This window comes from Balaenoptera acutorostrata, chromosome 10, assembly GCF_949987535.1.
Source record: "Balaenoptera acutorostrata chromosome 10, mBalAcu1.1, whole genome shotgun sequence".
NCBI classification, from domain to species: domain Eukaryota; kingdom Metazoa; phylum Chordata; class Mammalia; order Artiodactyla; family Balaenopteridae; genus Balaenoptera; species Balaenoptera acutorostrata.
In genome coordinates this window covers 85498615-85519319 of record NC_080073.1, presented here as the reverse complement: position 1 = coordinate 85519319, position 20705 = coordinate 85498615, and the positions used below count along the sequence as shown (strand labels likewise).

Sequence of the window (20705 nt, the reverse complement as noted above, 5' to 3'; positions counted from 1 at the left end):
AGGGGGTTGGGGGAAGTCATGCTTTACAGGAGAGGAGCATAATAAAAAGAGCTAACATTCATTGAGCATTTAAGTGCCAGGAACTAATCTAAGCATGCCCTACAAACTAATTCGTCTGCTACATTTTACAGCTGTTCTAGGTGAGTCCCAGAGAGAAGAGTAATTTGGCAAAGATTATACAGCTAGTAATAACTGGCAGCTGTGAGGCTTGAACCTCGACCACTATTTCTTTCTGCAACAGAAAGGCAAGAGGCACATTTTCTGAAGTCAAGGAGCTAGGGTACTTGGCAAAAACAAACAAAAAAAACCCTTTATTTGCCATTTACACAATTATCCACAGAAACCAATAAACTTTCGCAAGGTATGGGCCAGTTTTCCTTCAGTCGCTTCGTGTAGCCAAAGGCTTAATGGTTTTATCACTTTAAGTATGCTTTCCCAGAAACAGCTCGATAGGCTGACTAGGAGCACAGGATACAGTAACCTCCGTCTGCAGCTTAATCTCCAAATACGCAGCACTGAAGTGACAGTAACAATTAGGCCCACAACAGCTATTTCATCAAAACCCTCCTGCCATTTTTCTTTTGGGGGTAACATGTAACTTCTAAAATGAACAGTTCCTTTTTGGTGACAGTTGAGGGGCTCTGAAAAGAGCCTTTTCGGATGAGGTCTATTAATAGGAGACGGTGTAAGATTTAAGCTCTTTCCCCGCGGATGCGACGGGCGAGCTGGATGTCCTTGGGCATGATGGTGACGCGCTTGGCGTGGATGGCACACAGGTTGGTGTCCTCGAAGAGCCCCACCAGGTAGGCCTCGCACGCCTCCTGCAGCGCCATCACGGCCGAACTCTGGAAGCGCAGGTCGGTCTTGAAGTCCTGCGCGATCTCGCGCACCAGCCGCTGGAACGGCAGCTTGCGGATCAGCAGCTCCGTGGACTTCTGGTAGCGGCGGATCTCGCGCAGGGCCACCGTGCCGGGCCGGTAGCGGTGCGGCTTCTTCACGCCGCCCGTGGCCGGCGCGCTCTTGCGGGCCGCCTTGGTGGCCAGCTGCTTGCGCGGTGCCTTACCGCCTGTGGACTTGCGAGCGGTCTGCTTAGTGCGAGCCATGCACAGGCAGCGCCAATTATTTAACAGTAGTAAGAGGAGCCAGTCGTCCCAATATATATATGGACCCTCGCGTCTTGATTGGACAATAGACTGCTGCCTCCCTCGCCTGCCCCGCCCTTCCCCGCCCACAGAATTGGTTCTGGGCTTATTCCTCAAAGAAAAGGAAGCGTTTTCCCGCCTCTACTTCGGTCATTAGGATAATGTACAGAGGAAATATCTTGTTGGCTTTAAAAGACTGCAGGATGAATCAAAATTCTTAAAGTGTTATCTAAAGAATCTCAAAGTGCCTTGCACTATTTTAAATACAGTACAAGATGTCATGACTGGGTTCTTGACAAGAATAGTTTACTGAATAACATAAAAGGGAACCAGCTTATGATAAAAGGAGGCATTGAAAGTCGAAATCCAGCCATGTTCTATGCTAGTAGTCTCAAACTTCAGCGTGCTTAAGAATCTCTCAGCTTATTAAAACGAAGGTCGGCCAACTTTTTCTGCAAAAAAAGGTATGATAGTATTTTAGGCATTGCTCGCTATATTGTATCATTACTTTGCCCTTGACGTGGGAGTGCGAGCGCAGTTAGGTTAAATAGGTTAAATGAGTTCGGCTTACACTAAACCTCTGTAAAAACTGGCAACGCAGCTGATTTATCAGAGAATTTGCCACTGTAGGTGGAAAGGCTGACGACGGACTGCCTTGGGACTGCGACCACGCGCAACTTAAACTCAACTTTAAATTTTTAGCCCCCCCCAAACCACCAACCCAACACTACTGCTCCAAAATACTTCAAATGGGCCTTAATGCCTACAGCTCCTTAACAGATTTCGTGGGTGGCCCTAAAAAGGGCCTTTAAGCGACATTATGATGCCTTGGAACAACTCTAGCCACCAAAGCCGTACAGAGTGCGTCCCTGGCGCTTGAGCGCGTAGACCACGTCCATAGCGGTGACAGTTTTGCGCTTGGCGTGCTCAGTGTAGGTAACGGCGTCCCGGATCACGTTCTCCAGGAACACCTTCAGCACCCCACGGGTCTCCTCATAGATAAGGCCGGAGATGCGCTTCACCCCGCCACGCCGAGCTAGGCGTCGGATGGCGGGTTTGGTAATCCCCTGGATGTTATCGCGCAGAACCTTGCGGTGGCGCTTGGCACCTCCTTTCCCCAGGCCCTTCCCACCCTTGCCGCGACCAGACATCTCGACAACTCGATTAAGTATAATACTCCAAGTCACACAGGCGGTGTTTTATATAGTGGTATATCGGACCTGGTTGGGAACCGCTCAGGCCAGCTGCGTCTCTTCAGGGAGGCTCCAGACCCGAAGCCCCGCCCACGTTTTCAGCAAACTGGAAAGGGCGGTGCTTAAACTACTTGGTCAGAACCGACGCCTAATAAAAATCCCTCAGCCCAACTTCTACATTGTGTTGCGCTCGCCCGCCCCTGGAGGACCTTTCTTTTGGTTTGGTCAGGACTTGCTGTCCGTTTTGTTTTGTTTTGTTTTGTTTTCTGCCGTCTCTTAGCGACTTGTGGCTGCTGGAATGAATGGCGCATCTCAAGAGCGATGATTGTAGTCATTTGGGAGCTTTTGTGAAACCTCGTGGCTGGCTGCCTGATTATAGATAGCTTCCAGGTGGGGTTCTTCGTCGTTCTCAGTGTCGGTGCCCTACCCCTTTTCCTTACTCATCCTATCACCTTCCTTTCCCTTCCCTCACTGGCTGCCATATTTTGGGGGGTAGTACTGGCTTTTTCAAATTTTCTTCATCTCACTTAGAAACACTTCAGGAAGCTGTTTGAGGAAGGTCATCTTTTACCTGCAGTTTCCTTTGGTGAGTCCATGAACAAGTGAAAATGCCTCTCAGGGATTACCGCCCTGCCCCCCTCCCCCCGCCCCCCCGCTTCTCTCCTTTGTTGAACTGAGAAATCAAGTGTACCCAAAAACTCCATGCCTTTAATTTACAAATACAGTTGCCTTGCCAATGCTTTGCCCTGGAAATATTTATATTCACATCTATGTGTCCCACAGGTGTGATTCTCTTTGTTAAAATAATTTGTTAAGTCTCTTCTCCCACCTTCATGGAGGAAACAAACTGACTGCAGATTTCTCAGCTTAAAAAGTTTGAGAATCTTAATAACCTATAATGGAAAAGAATCTGAAAAAGATAGATATCTGTATGTACATAGATATATAAATATATTTGAATCACTTTGTTGTACACCTGAAACTTATATAAAATTGTAAATCAAATATAATTCAATAAAAAAAATTGAGTTTGAGAATGTTATCTTATTTAAATTAAGTACTGTTCAAATGCTTCCTTTTTGTCTTTCTCAGCAAATAATAATGATATTGCCTGATAAATTCTTGTTCAATAATTGGGATAAATATTTAGGAGTTGTTTGTTTGTTTGTTTCTCACATTAGGAGAGATATTCTTTTCTGAGAGAAATGTTGGCAATGCTTTACAGTCCATAGAATTCCTTTCCCCTTCAATCAGATGAATAAATGAGGTATACTTGCCTTTCCAATGTTCTGAGGGTTGCTACTGATTCACACTTGTCTGGTTGACAATTCTTAATGTTCTTAGTTCCAAGTGTTGGGCTCAATCCTTTTCATTATTACTGTATTTTCAATTTGATGTGCCACACGTTTATTTTCTTGACACTTGATTTTGTTTTCTCTGTTTTGGTTAAACCTTTGGAATTAGCTGGTAGATTGTGTTTACATCTCTTATTTTTCTTTTTTGTTTTTAATTTTTTTCTCTTTTATTGTTCTTTAATTGTTCTTCATTCAAAATTAGTTTACTGACTAGTAATTAGCACCTTTCCTAACTCTCATTTCTCCTGTCCCCAAAAACACACACACACTAATCCAAAACACCACTAGCCATTTGGAGTCTTTTCAACTCCATGAACTTAACCTCTCAAATCTTTCCTTCCATTCCATACAGTCTTATTTCTCCACATAGACTGGCCTTTTACCAAGTCAGAACCTTAATGGAAGCATAAAGTTTCCCTTCTTTCTTGGTCCTACCTCAGAGCAATCACCATCCTTACTTTCATCTTTAAAGTTTCCTTAAGCATTTATGCCTCCATGCGCTATCAAGACCACTTTAAAAATTTTGAAGATGCAGAATCTACTGCCCTTCCTGGCCTCTTCCTCTCTTCATCTTACTACACCTTCTTTTTATTTATTTATTTACTTTTGGCCGTGCCACGAGTCTTGCAGGATCTTAGTTCCCCGACCAGGGAATCGAACCCGGGCCACAGCTGTGAAAACACTGAGTACTAATCACTGGACCACCAGGGAATTCCTCACACCCTCTTTCTTGAAGTTCACTCTGCCCTGTTCTTGTCTGCTCATGGCTTGAAATCTGATTTGCAAAACCCTTTAAGAAACCCCTTACTTTCTCCTGAAACTCTCTCAAAACCTAAATGTATTCTCTAATATACACAGCTTTTCATGCTTAACACTCCCTTCTTGTTTTATATAATGTCCTACATTGTTTCCAAAATTTTATAATACCATGGTCTTTATAGTCCCTTCTAAGTGTCTCCTAATTTAGCTAGTTATCATGCCTGAAATATATCAAACAATAGCTGCCAGAAACTCTGATTCCCTTTCATTCACTTCAACTTACTAGCATCTGCAGGGTTGGATACTGAGAAAACAAGAATCAAAATGAAGGTGTGGGTCCCTTGGGGTAGGGGTCCTCTGCTGCCTCGCCCTCTTGGGTTTATAACAGGGACAGAGGCTAAGAACACAGTTCCTAAGCTTCTAATCTTTAAAAGCAGACTGGTTTCTATAGACTGAATGTTTCTGTTCCCCCAGAATTCATATATTGAAACCTAATCTCTAATGTGAGGGTATTGGGTATTTGGAGGTAGGGTTATTGGGAGGTGCTTAAGTCATAAGTGAAGGGCCCTCATGAATGGGATTAGTGCCTCTATAAAAGAGACCCCATTGTCTCTTCCACACTGAGAAAATAGCCATCTATGAATTAGGAAGTAGGCTCTTACCAGACACTGAATCTGACAGCACCTTGATCTTGGACTTCCCAGTCTCTGGAACTGTGAGAAATACATTTCTATTGTTTATAAGACACCTAGTCTATGGTATTCTGTTACAGCAGCCTGAGCAGACTAAGACACTGGTACTCTACAAGTCATGCTTTAAAAAAGTACTCAGATTTTTTTGCCTTTGGTTTTGGTGGTTATTCTGGATTTGCTTGTTTGTTTGTTGTTGTTTGTTTTTTAAAATAAAGCTAGAAAATGCTGTTGGAGATCCTGGCACAGGTGTGCCCAGGTATGGACTGATTCTTGGGTCCAGCTCTTATTTTTGCCATTTATTGGTTTCTTGATCTCAGAAGAAAGAGGGAATTTCTTATTATGTGCCACTATATTTTATTTATTCCCTTGTATTAGACCAGTGAAGTCTGTCAGATAACTCCTAACTGTTCTTGTTTTTTCTCTTGCATCTGTTATTTATTATTGTGTAGTGAATTACCAGAAAAGTTAGTAGCTTAAAACAACAAATGTATTATCTCACACAGCTTCTGAAGGTCAGGAATCAGAGAGTAGTTTAGCTGGGTGGTTCAGGTTCAGGGTCTCCCAAGAAGTGAAAAGTCAAGCTGTCAGCAGGGGCTGCAGTTACATGAGGTCTGACTGGGCCAGAGATGGCTCACTCACACGGCTATTGGTAGTTGCCCACTGACTGTTGGAGAATGCATCAGCTTCTTATCCTGCCGGCGTCTCCACAGGGCTGCCTGAATATCTTCCCAACATGGCGGCTGGGGGGTTCCCCCACCCCATCCCCAGCAAGTGACCTGAGAGAGAGCAAGCAGGAAACACAGCACCTTTTATGACTTAGTCTACAAAGTACTTATTGTCACTTTGGCTTTATGCCACACCAGTCTCTAAATCCAGCTCACATTCAAGGGGAGAGGAATTAGGTTCCTTTTTTTTTTTTTTTTTGGCCGTGCTGCACGGCTTGCGGAATCTTACTTCCCCAACCAGGGATCGAACCCGCGTCCTCGTCAGTGAAAGTGTGGACTCCTAATCACTGGACCGCCAGGGAATTCCCTAGGTTCCATTTTTTGAAGGGAAGATTATCAAAGAATTTTTGGATATTTCCTAAAACCACCTTTTCTACAATCAAACTTAGGCTTCAAATAGAACATGTCCTCATTGACCCATAGTACACTTCTGAGATCTGAAGTTCAGATCTCAAAAGACTCCCAAATTCCAGCAGATGTCCTTGCTGAGGAGGACTTCTGCCTTTCCACTTAAAGGAAATCAGGCTTTTCTGCCCAGCTCTTTCTTTCTTTCTTTTTTTTTTTTTTTTAAACGATTTCTCCTCCTTTATTTTCCTACAGTCACTGGAGGCTTACCCAGATCTCGTCCCCTTTCAGGGTTTGTTGAAAGAATCCCAAACAGATTTACTGGCTTTGTCCTCCCAATACTTGGCTACCTTTAGAAAAGACAGACTTTTTTAGAGCTAGTGAAGGATTTATATGTGCCTCATCTAAACCCGGGGAGCTATTACCAAGTTCACATATGAAAAGACGTGTGAAAATACTTTGGAAACTATAAAGCTTTATATAATTGTTGTCATCAGTATTATATCTACTCCCCATAGAATTCAAAAGGAATCTGTGATGAAATGTGTATGCAGAAGGTGGGAAGCACTCAGTGACTGAGGCTATCTTGTCTACAAGGTTGCTAATCAGCAATACATTCATTCAACTAGAATTTAATGAGCACCTGCCTGTGTCAGGCTTTTTCTATTCTGGAGAAACAACAGTGAACACGAAAAAATCTTTGGCCTTATATGTATATGGTGAGAAAAAAGGGGCAAAACTCGACTTTTAAAACAGGTTCACACAGAGTTGGGAGACTACGCTCCTGGAGCTAGTATTTCATACTTGTGAGTGTGACTTCATGTAAGGGATAAGGAGACACGGGGAAGTCCACACGTGGTGTGGGGGGTATTACTGTCCCAAACGGGCTCACTGTGGCTTCTGCCTCAGGGAAGTCACCAGATGTTGATGGCATGCATGGTGCCTGTGGATTACTCCTCGTGCACATCTGCATTAGGAGGCTCCTGAAAGCTGTCAAATAAAAAACAGCTAATTTGTTAATTTTACAGTATCAAATCTTGGAATGGGTGTGAAGGAGAGTAAACAGTTCAGAGCTTTATCCCGTGGGGTTACGAGGTGCTACTACTAAACAGTTAGAAATGCAATTCTCATGAGAACAAATATGCTTAGTTTGAACACCCTGTAGCTTCAGCCAGATTCATTCTTTCCTTTTGGAGTTGTATAAAAGAAACTGAATTAGTACATTAGAAGTCTGCCCACTACTGTTAGATCCCGGGCAAACCACCAACATTGTCTGGCTTAATCGAGATGTACTCTGCCCCTCCTGGGACCCTGGACCTGGACAGTTCAAATCAATAATTGATTAGGGCATGCAAAGTGCTTGTCCTTCCATGCACTGCGAATACATCACAGAACAGTCAACCAGAACTCCGCATCCCGACTATATCCGAAGTGGGGGAGGGACTGGCTAATATTTATGCTCTGAATCCGTTTACTTGGTTGACAGAGTTCTTTTGTTGACTGATTCCTTCTAGTGAAATCTTTGATTACTCAGGGTCCAGGTGACCTCAATGCTGGAGACACTGTTGCCCTTATAAGCTGCTGTTCAGCAAGTCCTTTTAAATAGCTAACAAAATGAACACGGCATGTGTAGCCTTGGCTAGTACTCTGTATACCCATTTTGCATGACAAATATTATGTAGTTCCTGGAGAGAACCCTTCTCCCCCATTTTCTATAAATACCCATCCTAGTATAACAGCTACTCTCAATGAGAACAGAGGTGGCTCTTAAAAGAGCCTTTGGGAGGAAGCAAATGCGCCCAAGCCAGATTAGAAAGGACAGTTTATGCCCTCTCCCCGCGGATGCGGCGCGCAAGCTGGATGTCCTTAGGCATGATGGTGACGCGCTTGGCGTGGATGGCACACAGGTTGGTGTCCTCGAAGAGCCCCACCAGGTAGGCCTCGCACGCCTCCTGCAGCGCCATCACGGCCGAGCTCTGGAAGCGCAGGTCGGTCTTGAAGTCCTGCGCGATCTCGCGCACCAGGCGCTGGAACGGCAGCTTGCGGATCAGCAGCTCCGTGGACTTCTGGTAGCGGCGGATCTCGCGCAGGGCCACCGTGCCGGGCCGGTAGCGGTGCGGCTTCTTCACGCCGCCCGTGGCCGGCGCGCTCTTCCGTGCCGCCTTGGTGGCCAGCTGCTTGCGCGGCGCCTTGCCACCGGTGGACTTGCGAGCGGTCTGCTTGGTCCTAGCCATGCTTCAACGCTAATGCCGCGAGAGAAGCAACTGAGCGCTTCCAGGACCAGACTTTATACAGATGATCCGATCCTGATTGGCCACAACTTTGCAGGAGTAACCTGATTGGCTTTTAATTCAATCTTTATTTGGTTTTTACCGCCTCTGAAAAGGTTTTGTTCTCCATACTATTAATTTTGTGATTTCTATTTTCGCAGGAAAGAACTATGGCTGTACTCCATCCTGAGTTTACGGTTTTCGACCAAAACGTTAAGATTTCACCAGTAAAAAAGGAGTCTGGTTCAGAATTTGTGGAAGTCAGCGCCTAAATTGTCCTAAAAGAAATGTATTTTTTCATTGGAGAATTTTTCCCTTTTCAGATAATGTGGGGGGAGATTACAGCAAAATTATGTATTTGCTAGTCTCTCTAAATAGTAGTTCCATTTCATAACTGCATCAGGATCTGCTTTTAATGACTGTACATAGACCTAAAATAAAGTTTCAGAATAGACTATGGCACACCGGCCTCCTGAACACAGAACTTTGCCTAGCGTGGTGTGGGGAAGGGGGAGCTTGATGTGTGCTTGACTAAATACTAGTAAATGACTATCTGACTTCATTAATTGATTTTGATGCAATCAAATGGCTGATTGGCCTTTAATATGTAAATTGTGTACTTAGCAGGCCCGGAGTAATGATACGTTTACATTGATCAGTGATTAGGTGTTTTCCTGTAAATAGGGGTAGCTCTGAAAGGAGCTTTCGAGTAGGGGCAGTTTTAGTTAACTAATGGACCATCGGGTTTTAACGATGAAGGCCCAGAAACAAAACAAAATTGATTTAATATGTAACATATTTGCTGGAACAAATAATCACCGGAAATGTGTTCCTGGGGAGGGGACAATAAATGCGGCCGCTTTCATGGTTTTACAATCGAGTAAACTGCAAACTAGTTTTTACCAGATGAGTTAACGCATGCTCGGTCAAATCAACAGGGGGACTACATATTGCAACATACAGTACTGTAAACTTAGCCAGGGATTCGTGATAGGTTTCAGGACAGTGTTCAGTTCTTCAACAGAAATTGTGGGTGGCTCTGAAAAGAGCCTTTGTTCTTAGAGATTGGAGTATTAATTCAGACTTTACTTGCCCTTGGCCTTGTGGTGGCTCTCAGTCTTCTTGGGCAGCAGCACGGCCTGGATGTTGGGCAGGACGCCGCCCTGAGCGATGGTGACTTTGCCCAGCAGCTTGTTGAGCTCTTCGTCGTTACGGATGGCCAGCTGCAGGTGGCGCGGGATGATGCGCGTCTTCTTATTGTCGCGGGCCGCGTTGCCCGCCAACTCCAGGATCTCGGCCGTCAGGTACTCTAGTACCGCGGCCAGATACACCGGCGCGCCGGCCCCGACCCGCTCGGCGTAGTTGCCTTTGCGGAGCAGGCGGTGCACTCGGCCTACGGGAAACTGGAGCCCGGCCCGCGAGGAGCGGGTCTTGGCCTTGGCGCGAGCTTTGCCGCCTTGCTTACCACGTCCAGACATTGTGCAATGCTTATTCACCTACACCAAAAAAGACTGAAGAGAAAAAAAACCCCACAACTTATAACCGCAGCTGCGCGCGAAAAAGAAGCTATTCCATTGGCCAAAGTTGCTGTCCCATTTTTAAAAAGACAATGCAGTTCCTAATAATGCGTGTTCTGATTGGACAATATTGAAACAACGTCATCACTAATATTAGCCAATCAGACAAAGAACTTTACTAACCCTTATTTGCATAGGTTTTGTAAATAAAAACGACTCGACCGACTCACTATTCTTACTTTGCTTCTCGGGAATCTTGTAATTTTTTTCATCATGCCTGAGTTGGCTAAATCCGCCCCGGCTCCGAAGAAGGGGTCCAAGAAAGCGGTGACCAAGGCCCAGAAGAAAGATGGCAAGAAGCGCAAGCGCAGTCGCAAGGAGAGCTACTCTATCTACGTGTACAAAGTGCTGAAGCAGGTCCACCCGGACACCGGCATCTCGTCCAAGGCCATGGGCATCATGAACTCATTTGTCAACGACATTTTCGAGCGCATCGCGGGCGAGGCGTCGCGCCTGGCGCATTACAACAAGCGTTCGACCATCACCTCCAGGGAGATCCAGACGGCCGTGCGCCTGCTGCTGCCCGGGGAGCTGGCCAAGCACGCCGTGTCCGAGGGCACCAAGGCCGTCACCAAGTATACCAGCTCCAAGTGAGCCGGCCCGCTGCCACACATGACCCAAAGGCTCTTTTCAGAGCCACCTACACTTTCAGAGAAATAGCTGGTGCACTTGCCTGTAGTCTAGCTTCTCTCGGGAGAGTAGGGGGCTGGTTTGGGAGCGGAAAACGGGGTAAAAACTTAAGCCCTCCGTAAACATTCTTGTATACGCATTTATGCAGTGTCATGCAAACTTAGTATGGATTCTTTGGCGTCCTTTGAAAAAGATTTTCAGTTTTGCCCTCAGCTGCAGTAGCCAAAATTTTGCTTTTGTTTACCCTTTTTCAACGCAAGGAACGCTCCCCGTCTCTGATTGGGCAGCAGCACTATTTGAAAAGCCCGCCGTGGGCTGCAATTGGCCAGATAGTCTGCCATCAGGGTTGTGCGTTTTGAAGAGATTTTCTCCAAAGTAAAAGGATGACTTGCTTTATCTGCGGGAATGCACCGGGCTCTGGAGCCAAGAGCCATAAAGCTGACAATTAACGGTACTGTGTTCTGCAGTCGGATCCTGGGCGAAATTAACCTCTCGGTGTCTATTTCTCATCCACTACAGAATGGGTATGGTAACATTAGACTTGTCTATCCTACGGAGATCTTAGGGTGAGTTGAAATGATTTATGTCAAAGTGCAACGGGAATATTAAAGGTCAGGGACGTTCCTTAAGGAGAAAAGGTTGAACAAGGAACCCAGCAATTTGGGAAAGCCGCGTTCTTCCAATGTTTAATCGATGTGCCGGAAGGAGATATGCCAGGACTCGCTAGGCCGGGGGAGTAGTTATCTGGCAGTGATTTTAGAGTCCACGATTTAAAATCCCGCGATAGAAGTCAGAGAACTCAGTATTTAAGAGAAGGGCATATTTACTTAACGCATGGACTAGCTAGTAATATTAGGGAATGGAATCTCTCAAGGCATGATCTAAAGTCCTCCAATTCCCCCCTCCCCTGCATCTTTCAACAGTGCCTAAATTCTTTTTTTTTTTTTGCAGTTGGAAGCATTAACATTTTCCGCTACCCTGTCATCCCCTCTCACCAGTAGATGACTGCTATTGTAAATCTTTTTTCTCCCCATTAACAGCAAAATAAGCCCCTACTACCACATCCCCCATCCAGGCTGTAACATTTCCTGTCTTTCCCTGTTGTCACTTCCCTTAAAGTTGTAGGTATAGACCCTATCTCAGACAGTCTTGTCCCTGTCACAGGCAACAAGCCTCCAGGAATTCATGCCAACAGGTCAATGGGTCTGCAAAATATACGGGTTTGTCATTCACTCCTCTAAAATGAGATTCTTTTTCCAGTCCCTGCGCCCCTGTCATTAGGTCTTGGGAGTTGGCGACAAAACCCACCGACAAGCTACCCTACCTGGTGGAGAGCAGTCCCCTAATTTCATCCTGAACTCATCAGCATCATATTCATCCCCTCTTTCTATTATTTGCTTTTTCCGAGATTTTTTTCTTCCACTGTTAAGAGATCAGAGGGATAATTACCTTCAGAGTGGGTGAGATAAGAAGTATTGCCCTCTTCTGCCATCTTGTGGCAAGAAAACAGAAGGACCGATCCAAGGCGTCGTGTTTTCCAGATCCAACTGAAATGCTTCCTAACTTCAACTTTTTACTAACAGTGAGTTAGGATGAGTAGAGTGATCATTTCTGTCTCCCTTTAACCGCCGGATTTGTTAGTCACTTCAAGAGTCACTTGTGCACATGTGAGAGAGGGAGAGAGGTATTGTTTTGTGCTCTGGTCAGAGCTGTGGAAATAAAAAGGAATAAAATTTTAAAAAAGAAATCAAAATATTCTGCACCCTAAAATAAATAAAAAATAATAGGGTCATGCTCACCCTAGTTCTGGTCCTCAAAGTAATAAATACTTGAATGTTTTCTGTAAACCTAAACACCTGACAGAACAATGATACCCTGATTTTTGCTAGACTGCTCTTTGAAGATGTGTCAGGACTTGTCAGGATAATGATTACCATGTGAGTTGCAATTTTTCCACCATGAACAGGCCAATGTGCACGTGGTAACCTCAGTCATTTTGCAGCTCCCCCTCCAACACACACCATTTTAAATACGTGTGTGTGTGTGTTTTCCTCAAAGTCTGATTCTTGACCTCTTTGCAGGTAGACTCTTTCCTTTCCAAATGTTTCTGTCTCTTAGTCCTGCTTTGACAGTTTCTACTGCCTAAGTCCAAACAAACATCCTATTTAAATGCTTGTATTAGTTTGCTAGCACTGCCACAACAAAATACCACACACTGGGTGTCTTAAACAACAAAAATTTATTTTCTCACAGTTCTGTAGGCTAGAAGTCCAAGGTTAAGGTGTTGGCAGGACTGGTTTCCCTCCTTGGCTTGCAGCTGGCTGTCTTGCTGTGTCCTCACATACTCTTTTTTCTGTGTGTCTGCACCCCTGGAGTCTTTTCCTTTTCTTATAAAGATACCAGGGCTTTCGGATTAGGACCCTACCCTTATGATCTCATTTAACCTTAATTACCTCTTTAAAGGCCCTATCTCCAAATATAGTTACTTTGGGGTTAGGGCTCAAAGCAAAGGAATTTTGAGGGAACACAATTGAGTCCATAACAGCATTTAGGCCATTTTTTCCATGCTTTGATCCCAACTTTCTATTCCAAATTGTCTTTCATAAACTGTTTCCATTTAGCTTTAACTGCAGCTAAAGAGACAGTTGTGATATTCCCTAAACCAGAGGTTAGAAGTCAAATGCTCATGGGGGCCTAGCAGATAAAAGCAAAACTGGCTACAAGGTGTTTTTGCTATTTTTCTTGAAGTACAAAGACTTCTGACACTGTATTTCACCTTCCCAGTTTTAGTAGCATATTTCACTGTTCTCTTAATACTACCCTACGACAACCACAGCACAAGGATGTTGATAAACGCCAACTAACACTTGGAAACTAAGGGGACCAGTGGGAACTGCAGAAAACTGAAGGCTACAGAGCCTATGCACTATGATTTCACTTGACTGTTGCCTCATGGGGCTGCAGGCTCAGTGTCAGTGAGTCTTTCAATTTTTTCAAGAGGATTTGCATTTTAATAAGGAATACTTCAAATTTTCAAAACTGGCAATTGTCAACAAAAAAATTAATCGGTCGATCTAAGAAAGAAATGGAAAATTTTATTCAAGCCAAATTGAGGCTGATAACCCAGGAACAGTCTCTCCGAAAGTTCTGAGAACTGTTCCACTCGTTAAAGATCAAAGCACAGTTAAGTTTTTGAGACTGAGACCTGTACATACACTGACGTGTTATTGACAGTTTACACAATCCAGATCTATGCATACAAATCAAGTAGTGGGTCAGGGCCATCATGGCCCCTTACGAGATTACGACATTACAACGGAAGGTTATCTCCTAAGGAGTAGTGACCCTTGATGAGATTAATAAGGAATGTTATCTCCTAGGGAGATCTGGTTAATACAGATGTACAACACACACTAAAGGGGAGGGAGGAGGCCCAAATAGGCAAAGAAAAATTTTATGTTTAAAATTTTCTTGTCTTGCCATAAAATATGAATTTTATTTCATCACAACTAATAAAAAATGTATAACAGTGTGGACTAAACAAAAAATACTTGAAAGCTTCATGAAAACCTTAATCCCACAGCTGGAGAACTCTGGACATTAACAGAGATTTCTGTGTCCATGTTAAGCTGTCCAGTATACTCTCCATACCACCAAAACCCAGATCAAATGCCTGGATCTCCCCATCCTCCTAAATCCTCAACTGAAAAGAATCTCTTTCTCACTTGGCAGCTCTAGACAGAGCAGAGGGTCACGCACACAGCAGGCACTCAACAGCTTTTTTTTTTTTTTTTTTGGCAATTTAAGTAAATGGATAAAAAAGTGAACTGAACAAATAATAAAAAAATTTAAGCTCCCTACCAACAATGAGGTATAAGTGGTGAAAGTTGTTTGGAATAGTTTGTTGTAGATTAAATAGTTAATAAATAAACTCATTCTTCTCTAATTATGTTATATTTGTCTTACTGTGATGTATTCTCCTCTACCTACTTTTCTTTGGTCCTTTCAAATTTTTCTCCTTTTTTTTTTTTTTTTTTTAGTAACTGTTCTTATTTCTCCTGTCTTACAATGAGTAAAATGAAAGGGGAAGGTAGAGGCGGTACGGATCTTAGCAGAAGCTGCACCTCTTCCACTGCCTTCTGCAAATGGCCCACCCTTGTTCCCTGAACCCAGCTTGCCCCTCTCTCTCCTTTAGCTCCTTGTTTCCTCTATTTACATGAGGCACAGACTCAAATTCTGTTGAAATCAGCTCTCTAGTGAATCACTGATTTCTTTTAATATTTTTTTACTTTATCTCCACGCATATGGGAGAAGTAGGAGAAACCAATTGTCTTCTTCTGATTAACAAATATCACAAAGATAAAGATCTTGAGGAAAAAAGGAGCTGCCAATTAGCAGCTTATTACTAGGGCAAGACATATTCTTTGAGAAAGATAATCACTTACAGACTTTTACAATTTAAATGTTGGTTCGTAGTAACATGGGTCATAGTAACAATCTCTGAGGTCAATGTCTTTGAACATCATCAGAAATAGCCATTTTACGAAGCCCTACAGGATGTGTTCCTCTCTCCAGCACTAAAAAGTGTCTGTGTTTTCAAGGCTAGATCCTGGAATTCCACTGGTCAGTAGAGCGATAAAAGCAGGCCTGAGAATGAAAACTTGGCATTGGAGAAGTAAAAGGGGAAAGGAGGATTATTAACAGAAGGTGTATGAGTTGTCAGAATAAGTTACCAAACTTGGAAGTGTGTGAATGGGAGCTGTGGACCAAAAATGTCACCTGTCACATCAGTAAACAAAGGATTTTACTGCAGCCATCAAGCCATCAGCCACTGCCACGCACTGCCTGTGCACCCTGAGGGGCTTCAGGATGGAGAAAAGCAGGATACTGGCCCTAGGTAGTTAAGATACATATCAAAGGAATGATTTCAATGAGCCCAGACTCTTGCATCTTCCCACACATAAAAAAGCACTAAATTCATTAACTTGTGATGTCTGGTTTTCTTTAATTAGCAGTAATATTTTGATGTTAGACCACCCGGTGTTTTTGTTTGTTTGAACTCCTATATATCTTGACTCCTCCCTTACCTCTTCACAGCAGTCCCTCAAAGCTATCTGAGAGGCTGCATCCTGGGCTTAAGTCCTCAGCAGGTCCACGGAATAAAACATAATTCTCAACTTTTAGGTTGTGCATTTTTTTTTCAGTCGACAGCTCGCAGGGAGTCCTTTCAGTGGTGCCCGGTGGGGTGGCGCCGGGTGGCTGAGCCTCCAGGATGATATGATCTATGGAGATGTGCATCTTTGATTGCCTTTGAATGATTAGGCTATTTTACAACTCAGAGATAGAATGTAAGTTGTAGATAATTAATAAAATGCAAATGATTCCAGGTGATGGGTGTGGACAGGAAGGAGGGGGACAAAGGTAAACTGGTCTGAGTCCCATTTTCTTCCTCCAAGCCTTATTGAATAGACACTCAACTCTCAGCCAGCCGATTATTGCCCCACACAAGCAGTTTCTAGGCCTCTCTAGGAAATTCTGAGATTTGGAAATCTCTATAGTCCAAAGCTATGAAGTGAAGACTATAATTGAAGAATAACACTTTGAGGAATCAGAAGGCTTGGGTTTTATCCACCACCCAGCCCTGCTGTCACTGCTACCACATTCTGTGTAACTTACTGGACGGTCTCATCTTCCTGGTCTGTTCCTGAACTAAAAGTGATCTCTGAAGTCTGTCTTCCAGCAGAAATAATCTGTTTCTAAAAATAAATCTCCTTCTTGCCGGTCACTTGAAGCTACTGCTAACAAATGTAACAGATGACAAACTTTGTTTCAATCTTGCAAAATGCTTTTTGTGGGAGCTGTGCTATACACAGAGAGTGTGCTTGGAGGCCCCACGATAAAATGACTATTGTGAGATAAAATTCACGTTTTATGGCAAGACAAGAGAACTTTAAACATAAAAAATTTTCTCTGCCTTTTGGGCTCCTCTCCCCGCCCCCCCGCCCCCCACCTCCCTCCTCCTCCCCCTCCCCCTCCCCATCCCCCCTCCACTGTGCATTATGTGTCTGCATGATTCATCGACCAAACCACTCCCATCAGCAGAAATACTGGCCTCAACCGTAAAGAACAACATTCTCCTATCACCAACAAGACAACTCCTTAAAAGAAAACCTTCCTTCTTGATCTTGTAAGGAGCCATGATGACACACAACTTTGTATTTGAAGATCTGAATTGTGTAAACTGTAAATAATACGTCGTTTGATGTACAGCCCTCTGTCTCAAAAAACTTATATAACTGTGTTTTGACTTGTAATGGGCGGAACAGTTCTTGGAGCTTTCTGAGAGGCTGTTCCCTGGTTATAATCCTCAATTTGGCTTGAATAAAATTTTCCATTTCTTTCTCAGATCGGCTGATTAATTTTTCGTCGACACTATCATAACAGAGCTCTTCTCTTTTCATTTTTATGCATGTCAATAAGAAATTCTAGGTAAGCATGAATTTGCCACTGTGAGAAGATGCTCAATCTATGGTTACAATATCCAAGAACGGACTGAAAATTTATTTCTTAAATAGAACCCAGAAGAAAATAGTGAATAATGTTTCATCTTTCTGGGCAATTTTTTTCCTTTTGATTAATCACATGTTCCTCTGGTGATCTGTGAGATTAGAAAGCTTGTTACTGAAACACCTCAGATGGAAATTGTGTCTGCCACGGGCATCCATGTAAGCAAGACTGAAAATGAAATGAGATCTCCCCTGGTACCTAAAGTGATGCTTTACTGTGATAGGACTTTCATGTGGAAAAAAATTTAAATACAAAAAAAAAAATTTAAATACAATTGATAAAAGAACTTTAATGACAGGATTTCTAAAACCTCTATTGCCAGGTTCATAAAGATGTTGCCTTCACTTTAGAACCACCTGAAAATCAAATATGGCCCTTTGGCCTCTCAGTCCAGACATTTATGTAGACATTAGGTATACTCATGTTTAGTTATAGATTATTACATAGAAATAGACTTACTGTCAATGGTATCATAAAGGAAAGCCTTTTATGTGGGCACTTTGTCAATACTTTTGAAAATAAGCATTGTGTTATTTAAATGAAAACTTTAATATGAGTTGTTCTCAGGCTCTTTGCAAATAAAAATTATTCATTAAAAAAAAAAAAAGGAATGGGAGATATGCACATCAAATTCATGGTACAGTTGCACTGAGAAAGGGGATATTAGGACTGGGTTTGCAGCTGAAGAGTACTTCAATTTTATGTTGTTGTTGTTTTCCTTAAATATAAAAGAAATTTGTAGTTTATATACTATAATGTTAAATAGTAGATAGATTCTGTGTGGTAATTTTTGTACTCTTTTGTAATTTTTTAGAAGGTAAAAGAAGAAGGTGAAGAATAACGAAGAATAGTCGTGTTTGGTGTATTAGAAATCGTAGCTTTTAACGTATTTAACAAACGAGCAACGCCCAAGATGTGACAGGCCATGTTGTAGATACTACAGGAACCACAGGGGGACTAAATACTGAATGAATAAATAAAATATACTATATATTACATAGTGATAAGTGCTAAGGAGGAAAACAGAGCAGGGGGGAGAGATTGCTGAGAACTGTTATTTTAAATAAATCCCAACTCCCTTTAACCAAATCTCTGAAACTGAAATCAGCTATATATGGTTCTTTTTAACTCAAAATTTAAATTCTCGTTTACAATACAGTAGTAGGTAAAGATGGGCACCTTTCAGCGGATGGATTAATATTAATTCTCTGCTCTCTGAGATGGGGCACATGACATTAGAGACTTTCTGATTTGTGAATTATTTTCGTCTCAAAATTTTCTTGGAATAAATATCTACCCCTGAATTACCCACATTTTCATGAGGTACAGAAAGAAGGAAACCAGGGTTGCTAAGACTACAGTAGTTCCCCGCCCCGAAAAACAGAAGCACCTAGCAGAGGATGGTTTCGATCCATCGACCTCTGGGTTATGGGCCCAGCACGCTTCCGCTGCGCCACTCTGCTAAACGCGACAGCGAGCGTTCGCCGGAATTCCTTTATTATATTTTTATTTAAAGGGAGCTGTTTTTGTAAGTTGGAAAAAGTTTTCTTTCCCTCAGAGCCCATTCGCTGGCTTTACTCATGCTTCAAACAGAAGAACGAATCCAGAGCAGATTGACTCCATATATTCTGAACACAGAAAATTGGATGTTTCTTTTAGGAAAACAGCCCGTCTCCAGCCAGCCTGCCCCTTCCACCTAGCAGAAGTGACTCTGGGTCTTATGGTCACAAAACACATGAGTAGGTCAAAATTCGAATGTAGAAAGTATCCGATTTCAAAACCAGAGCATTTTCAAAATTGGAAGGATTTTCTGAAAAACAAGAGTCTTGTTGCATTGGCCGGGAATCGAACCCGGGCCTCCCGCGTGGCAGGCGAGAATTCTACCACTGAACCACCAATGCCCGCACGCTAGCTTCTTGTATACTTTCCACATGGCTTTTGCCTGTTATTTTCATCACTACATCGAAACAATCCGAATTTTCTTTCCGAAAAAAATGTTTAGTTTTTTGCTCTTACTGACTAGAACCTTGTAATGTTCCTTCTTTTCAGGAAACCGTCCCTTCCACTGCAAGCTCAGAGCGTCCCCCTGCGACACCGCAGGCTGGCCCGGGTGTGGGCGGCCCGGTCTCGGGCGCGTCTCAGCGGCCGGTAGCCGCCCCCCCACGATGTTAGCCCCTTGGACCCTGGGTCGCGGACGCCCTCGCATGTGTAGGGGCTCCTGTGTGTGCGTATGTGTAGGGGATCGTGTGTGTGTGTGTGTGTGTGTGTGTGTGTGTGTGTGTGTGTGTGGAGGGGCTCCAAGTCCGGTATCGTATGTGTGTGTGTGTGTGTGTGTGTGTGTGTGTGTGTGTGGAGGGGCTCCAAGTCCGGTATCGTATGTGTGTGTGTGTGTGTGTGTGTGTGTGTGTGTGTGGAGGGGCTCCAAGTCCGGTATCGTATGTGTGTGTGTGTGTGTGTGTGTGTGTGTGTGTGGAGGGGCTCCAAGTCCGGGCGGGTTGTGGAAGGTAAGGGAGCAAGAAGAAAAGGGAGGGGAGGATCGAGGAGGAAGAGAATCGAAGAGAGGAGGGGAAGGGCGTGGGGAGCAAAAGGAGGAAGAAGGGGAGGAACGAGAGGGAAGGGGAAGGGAAAGGAGCTTAGTGCTGTTCCCCTCTGGTCACCCCAAAGGATAGGCTGTGGGAGATTTAGGACTTCTGTGGGTTTGCTTACCTTATGCTTCGGTTGCCATGGTTATGGAGGTGGCGCTAGAAACTCCTTGCAGTCAAATAAAGAACAAAGATCTTATTAAAGGGTAATTTTCCCCAAAAATATACAATCATGACTCTCATACAAGTATAAAAATGAACCCCTTTGAAAAGATTTTATGTAACTCATTAATGAGGTAACTGGTGAGGTGTTACTACAATTCAAAGGAAAATTCGAAGAATGGAGGCCATTTATAGATCAGGAATATTGAAATTAAAGCGTAAATAGGGCCCAAACTGGTCTTTACACGGTTGGGGATTGGTGGGGTGGGTGGACTAGGGAGGGAGAAAATGTCCCACCAGGAGACAATTAATTTGCATGTCTATAGACAGGAGTTATTTTCTATTGCTATCAGATATCTACAATCTACAGAATTGTAAAGTAGCTCTCATAGAATCAGAATCAGATGACACAAAAGGGTGCGCTATAATTTTCCTTTGAAGCACAAATTTCCCTGACAGTCCCTTTCTTTCTCAGGAAAATTCTGCCGACTCAGCACAGACAGAAGGGCTAAACTCACAAATTAAACACACCGTTTAAAAGCTCACCATAGCCCAAAGCCAAGGGCGCTGGTCTGCTGTTTCTGACCATCTCCCCTTAGAGTCTAGGGTGGGGGATTCTTAACAGGTGGGTTCACAGATCCTTGTAAGAACTGATGAAAGATCTGGATAAACTCCTTAGAAACCCGTGCACATACACACATTTGCA

At 43.5% G+C, this 20705-nt stretch overlaps 4 protein-coding genes and 2 non-coding genes across 6 annotated transcripts in view; 1 reads left to right on the top strand and 5 right to left on the bottom strand.

The window, feature by feature from the left end:
- The window catches only part of LOC103009128 (uncharacterized), a 29993-nt gene extending 27700 nt beyond the window's left edge, over positions 1–2293 (bottom strand). Inside the window, exons 1-4 of the mRNA XM_028165670.2 lie at positions 2001–2293; positions 1790–1803; positions 1309–1320; positions 775–1114 (exon numbers count right to left, since the gene is read on the bottom strand). Coding sequence (XP_028021471.2) covers positions 775–1114; positions 1309–1320; positions 1790–1803; positions 2001–2293 — 659 coding nt within the window. The remainder of the gene's footprint in view (positions 1–774; positions 1115–1308; positions 1321–1789; positions 1804–2000) is intronic.
- Positions 2294–8034: 5741 nt separating this feature from the next.
- Positions 8035–8445, bottom strand: LOC103008837 (histone H3.1). Its single transcript, XM_028165672.2, has one exon. It carries the CDS (start codon positions 8443–8445, stop codon positions 8035–8037), a length of 411 nt encoding a protein of 136 aa, XP_028021473.2.
- Positions 8446–9566: 1121 nt separating this feature from the next.
- On the bottom strand, positions 9567–9959 carry LOC103008541 (histone H2A type 1). The gene has a single exon (XM_007179062.1). The coding sequence runs from the start codon at positions 9957–9959 to the stop codon at positions 9567–9569; it is 393 nt and encodes a 130-aa protein (XP_007179124.1).
- Positions 9960–10271: 312 nt separating this feature from the next.
- On the top strand, positions 10272–10789 carry LOC102998612 (histone H2B type 1-L-like). Its single transcript, XM_028165676.2, has one exon. It carries the CDS (start codon positions 10272–10274, stop codon positions 10650–10652), a length of 381 nt encoding a protein of 126 aa, XP_028021477.1. The 3' UTR covers positions 10653–10789.
- A 7857-nt stretch (positions 10790–18646) lies between these two features.
- On the bottom strand, positions 18647–18718 carry TRNAM-CAU (transfer RNA methionine (anticodon CAU)). The gene has a single exon. It is a non-coding gene; the product is annotated as a tRNA-Met (tRNA).
- A 367-nt stretch (positions 18719–19085) lies between these two features.
- Positions 19086–19156, bottom strand: TRNAG-GCC (transfer RNA glycine (anticodon GCC)). The gene has a single exon. It is a non-coding gene; the product is annotated as a tRNA-Gly (tRNA).
- Positions 19157–20705: the final 1549 nt, after the last annotated feature.

What these genes read in the sequence shown, in the direction of transcription:
- LOC103008541 (XM_007179062.1), bottom strand. Translation starts at nt 9,959, where the DNA reads ATGTCTGGACGTGGTAAGCAAGGCGGCAAAGCTCGCGCCAAGGCCAAG.
- LOC103008837 (XM_028165672.2), bottom strand. Translation starts at nt 8,445, where the DNA reads ATGGCTAGGACCAAGCAGACCGCTCGCAAGTCCACCGGTGGCAAGGCG.
- LOC102998612 (XM_028165676.2), top strand. Translation starts at nt 10,272, where the DNA reads ATGCCTGAGTTGGCTAAATCCGCCCCGGCTCCGAAGAAGGGGTCCAAG.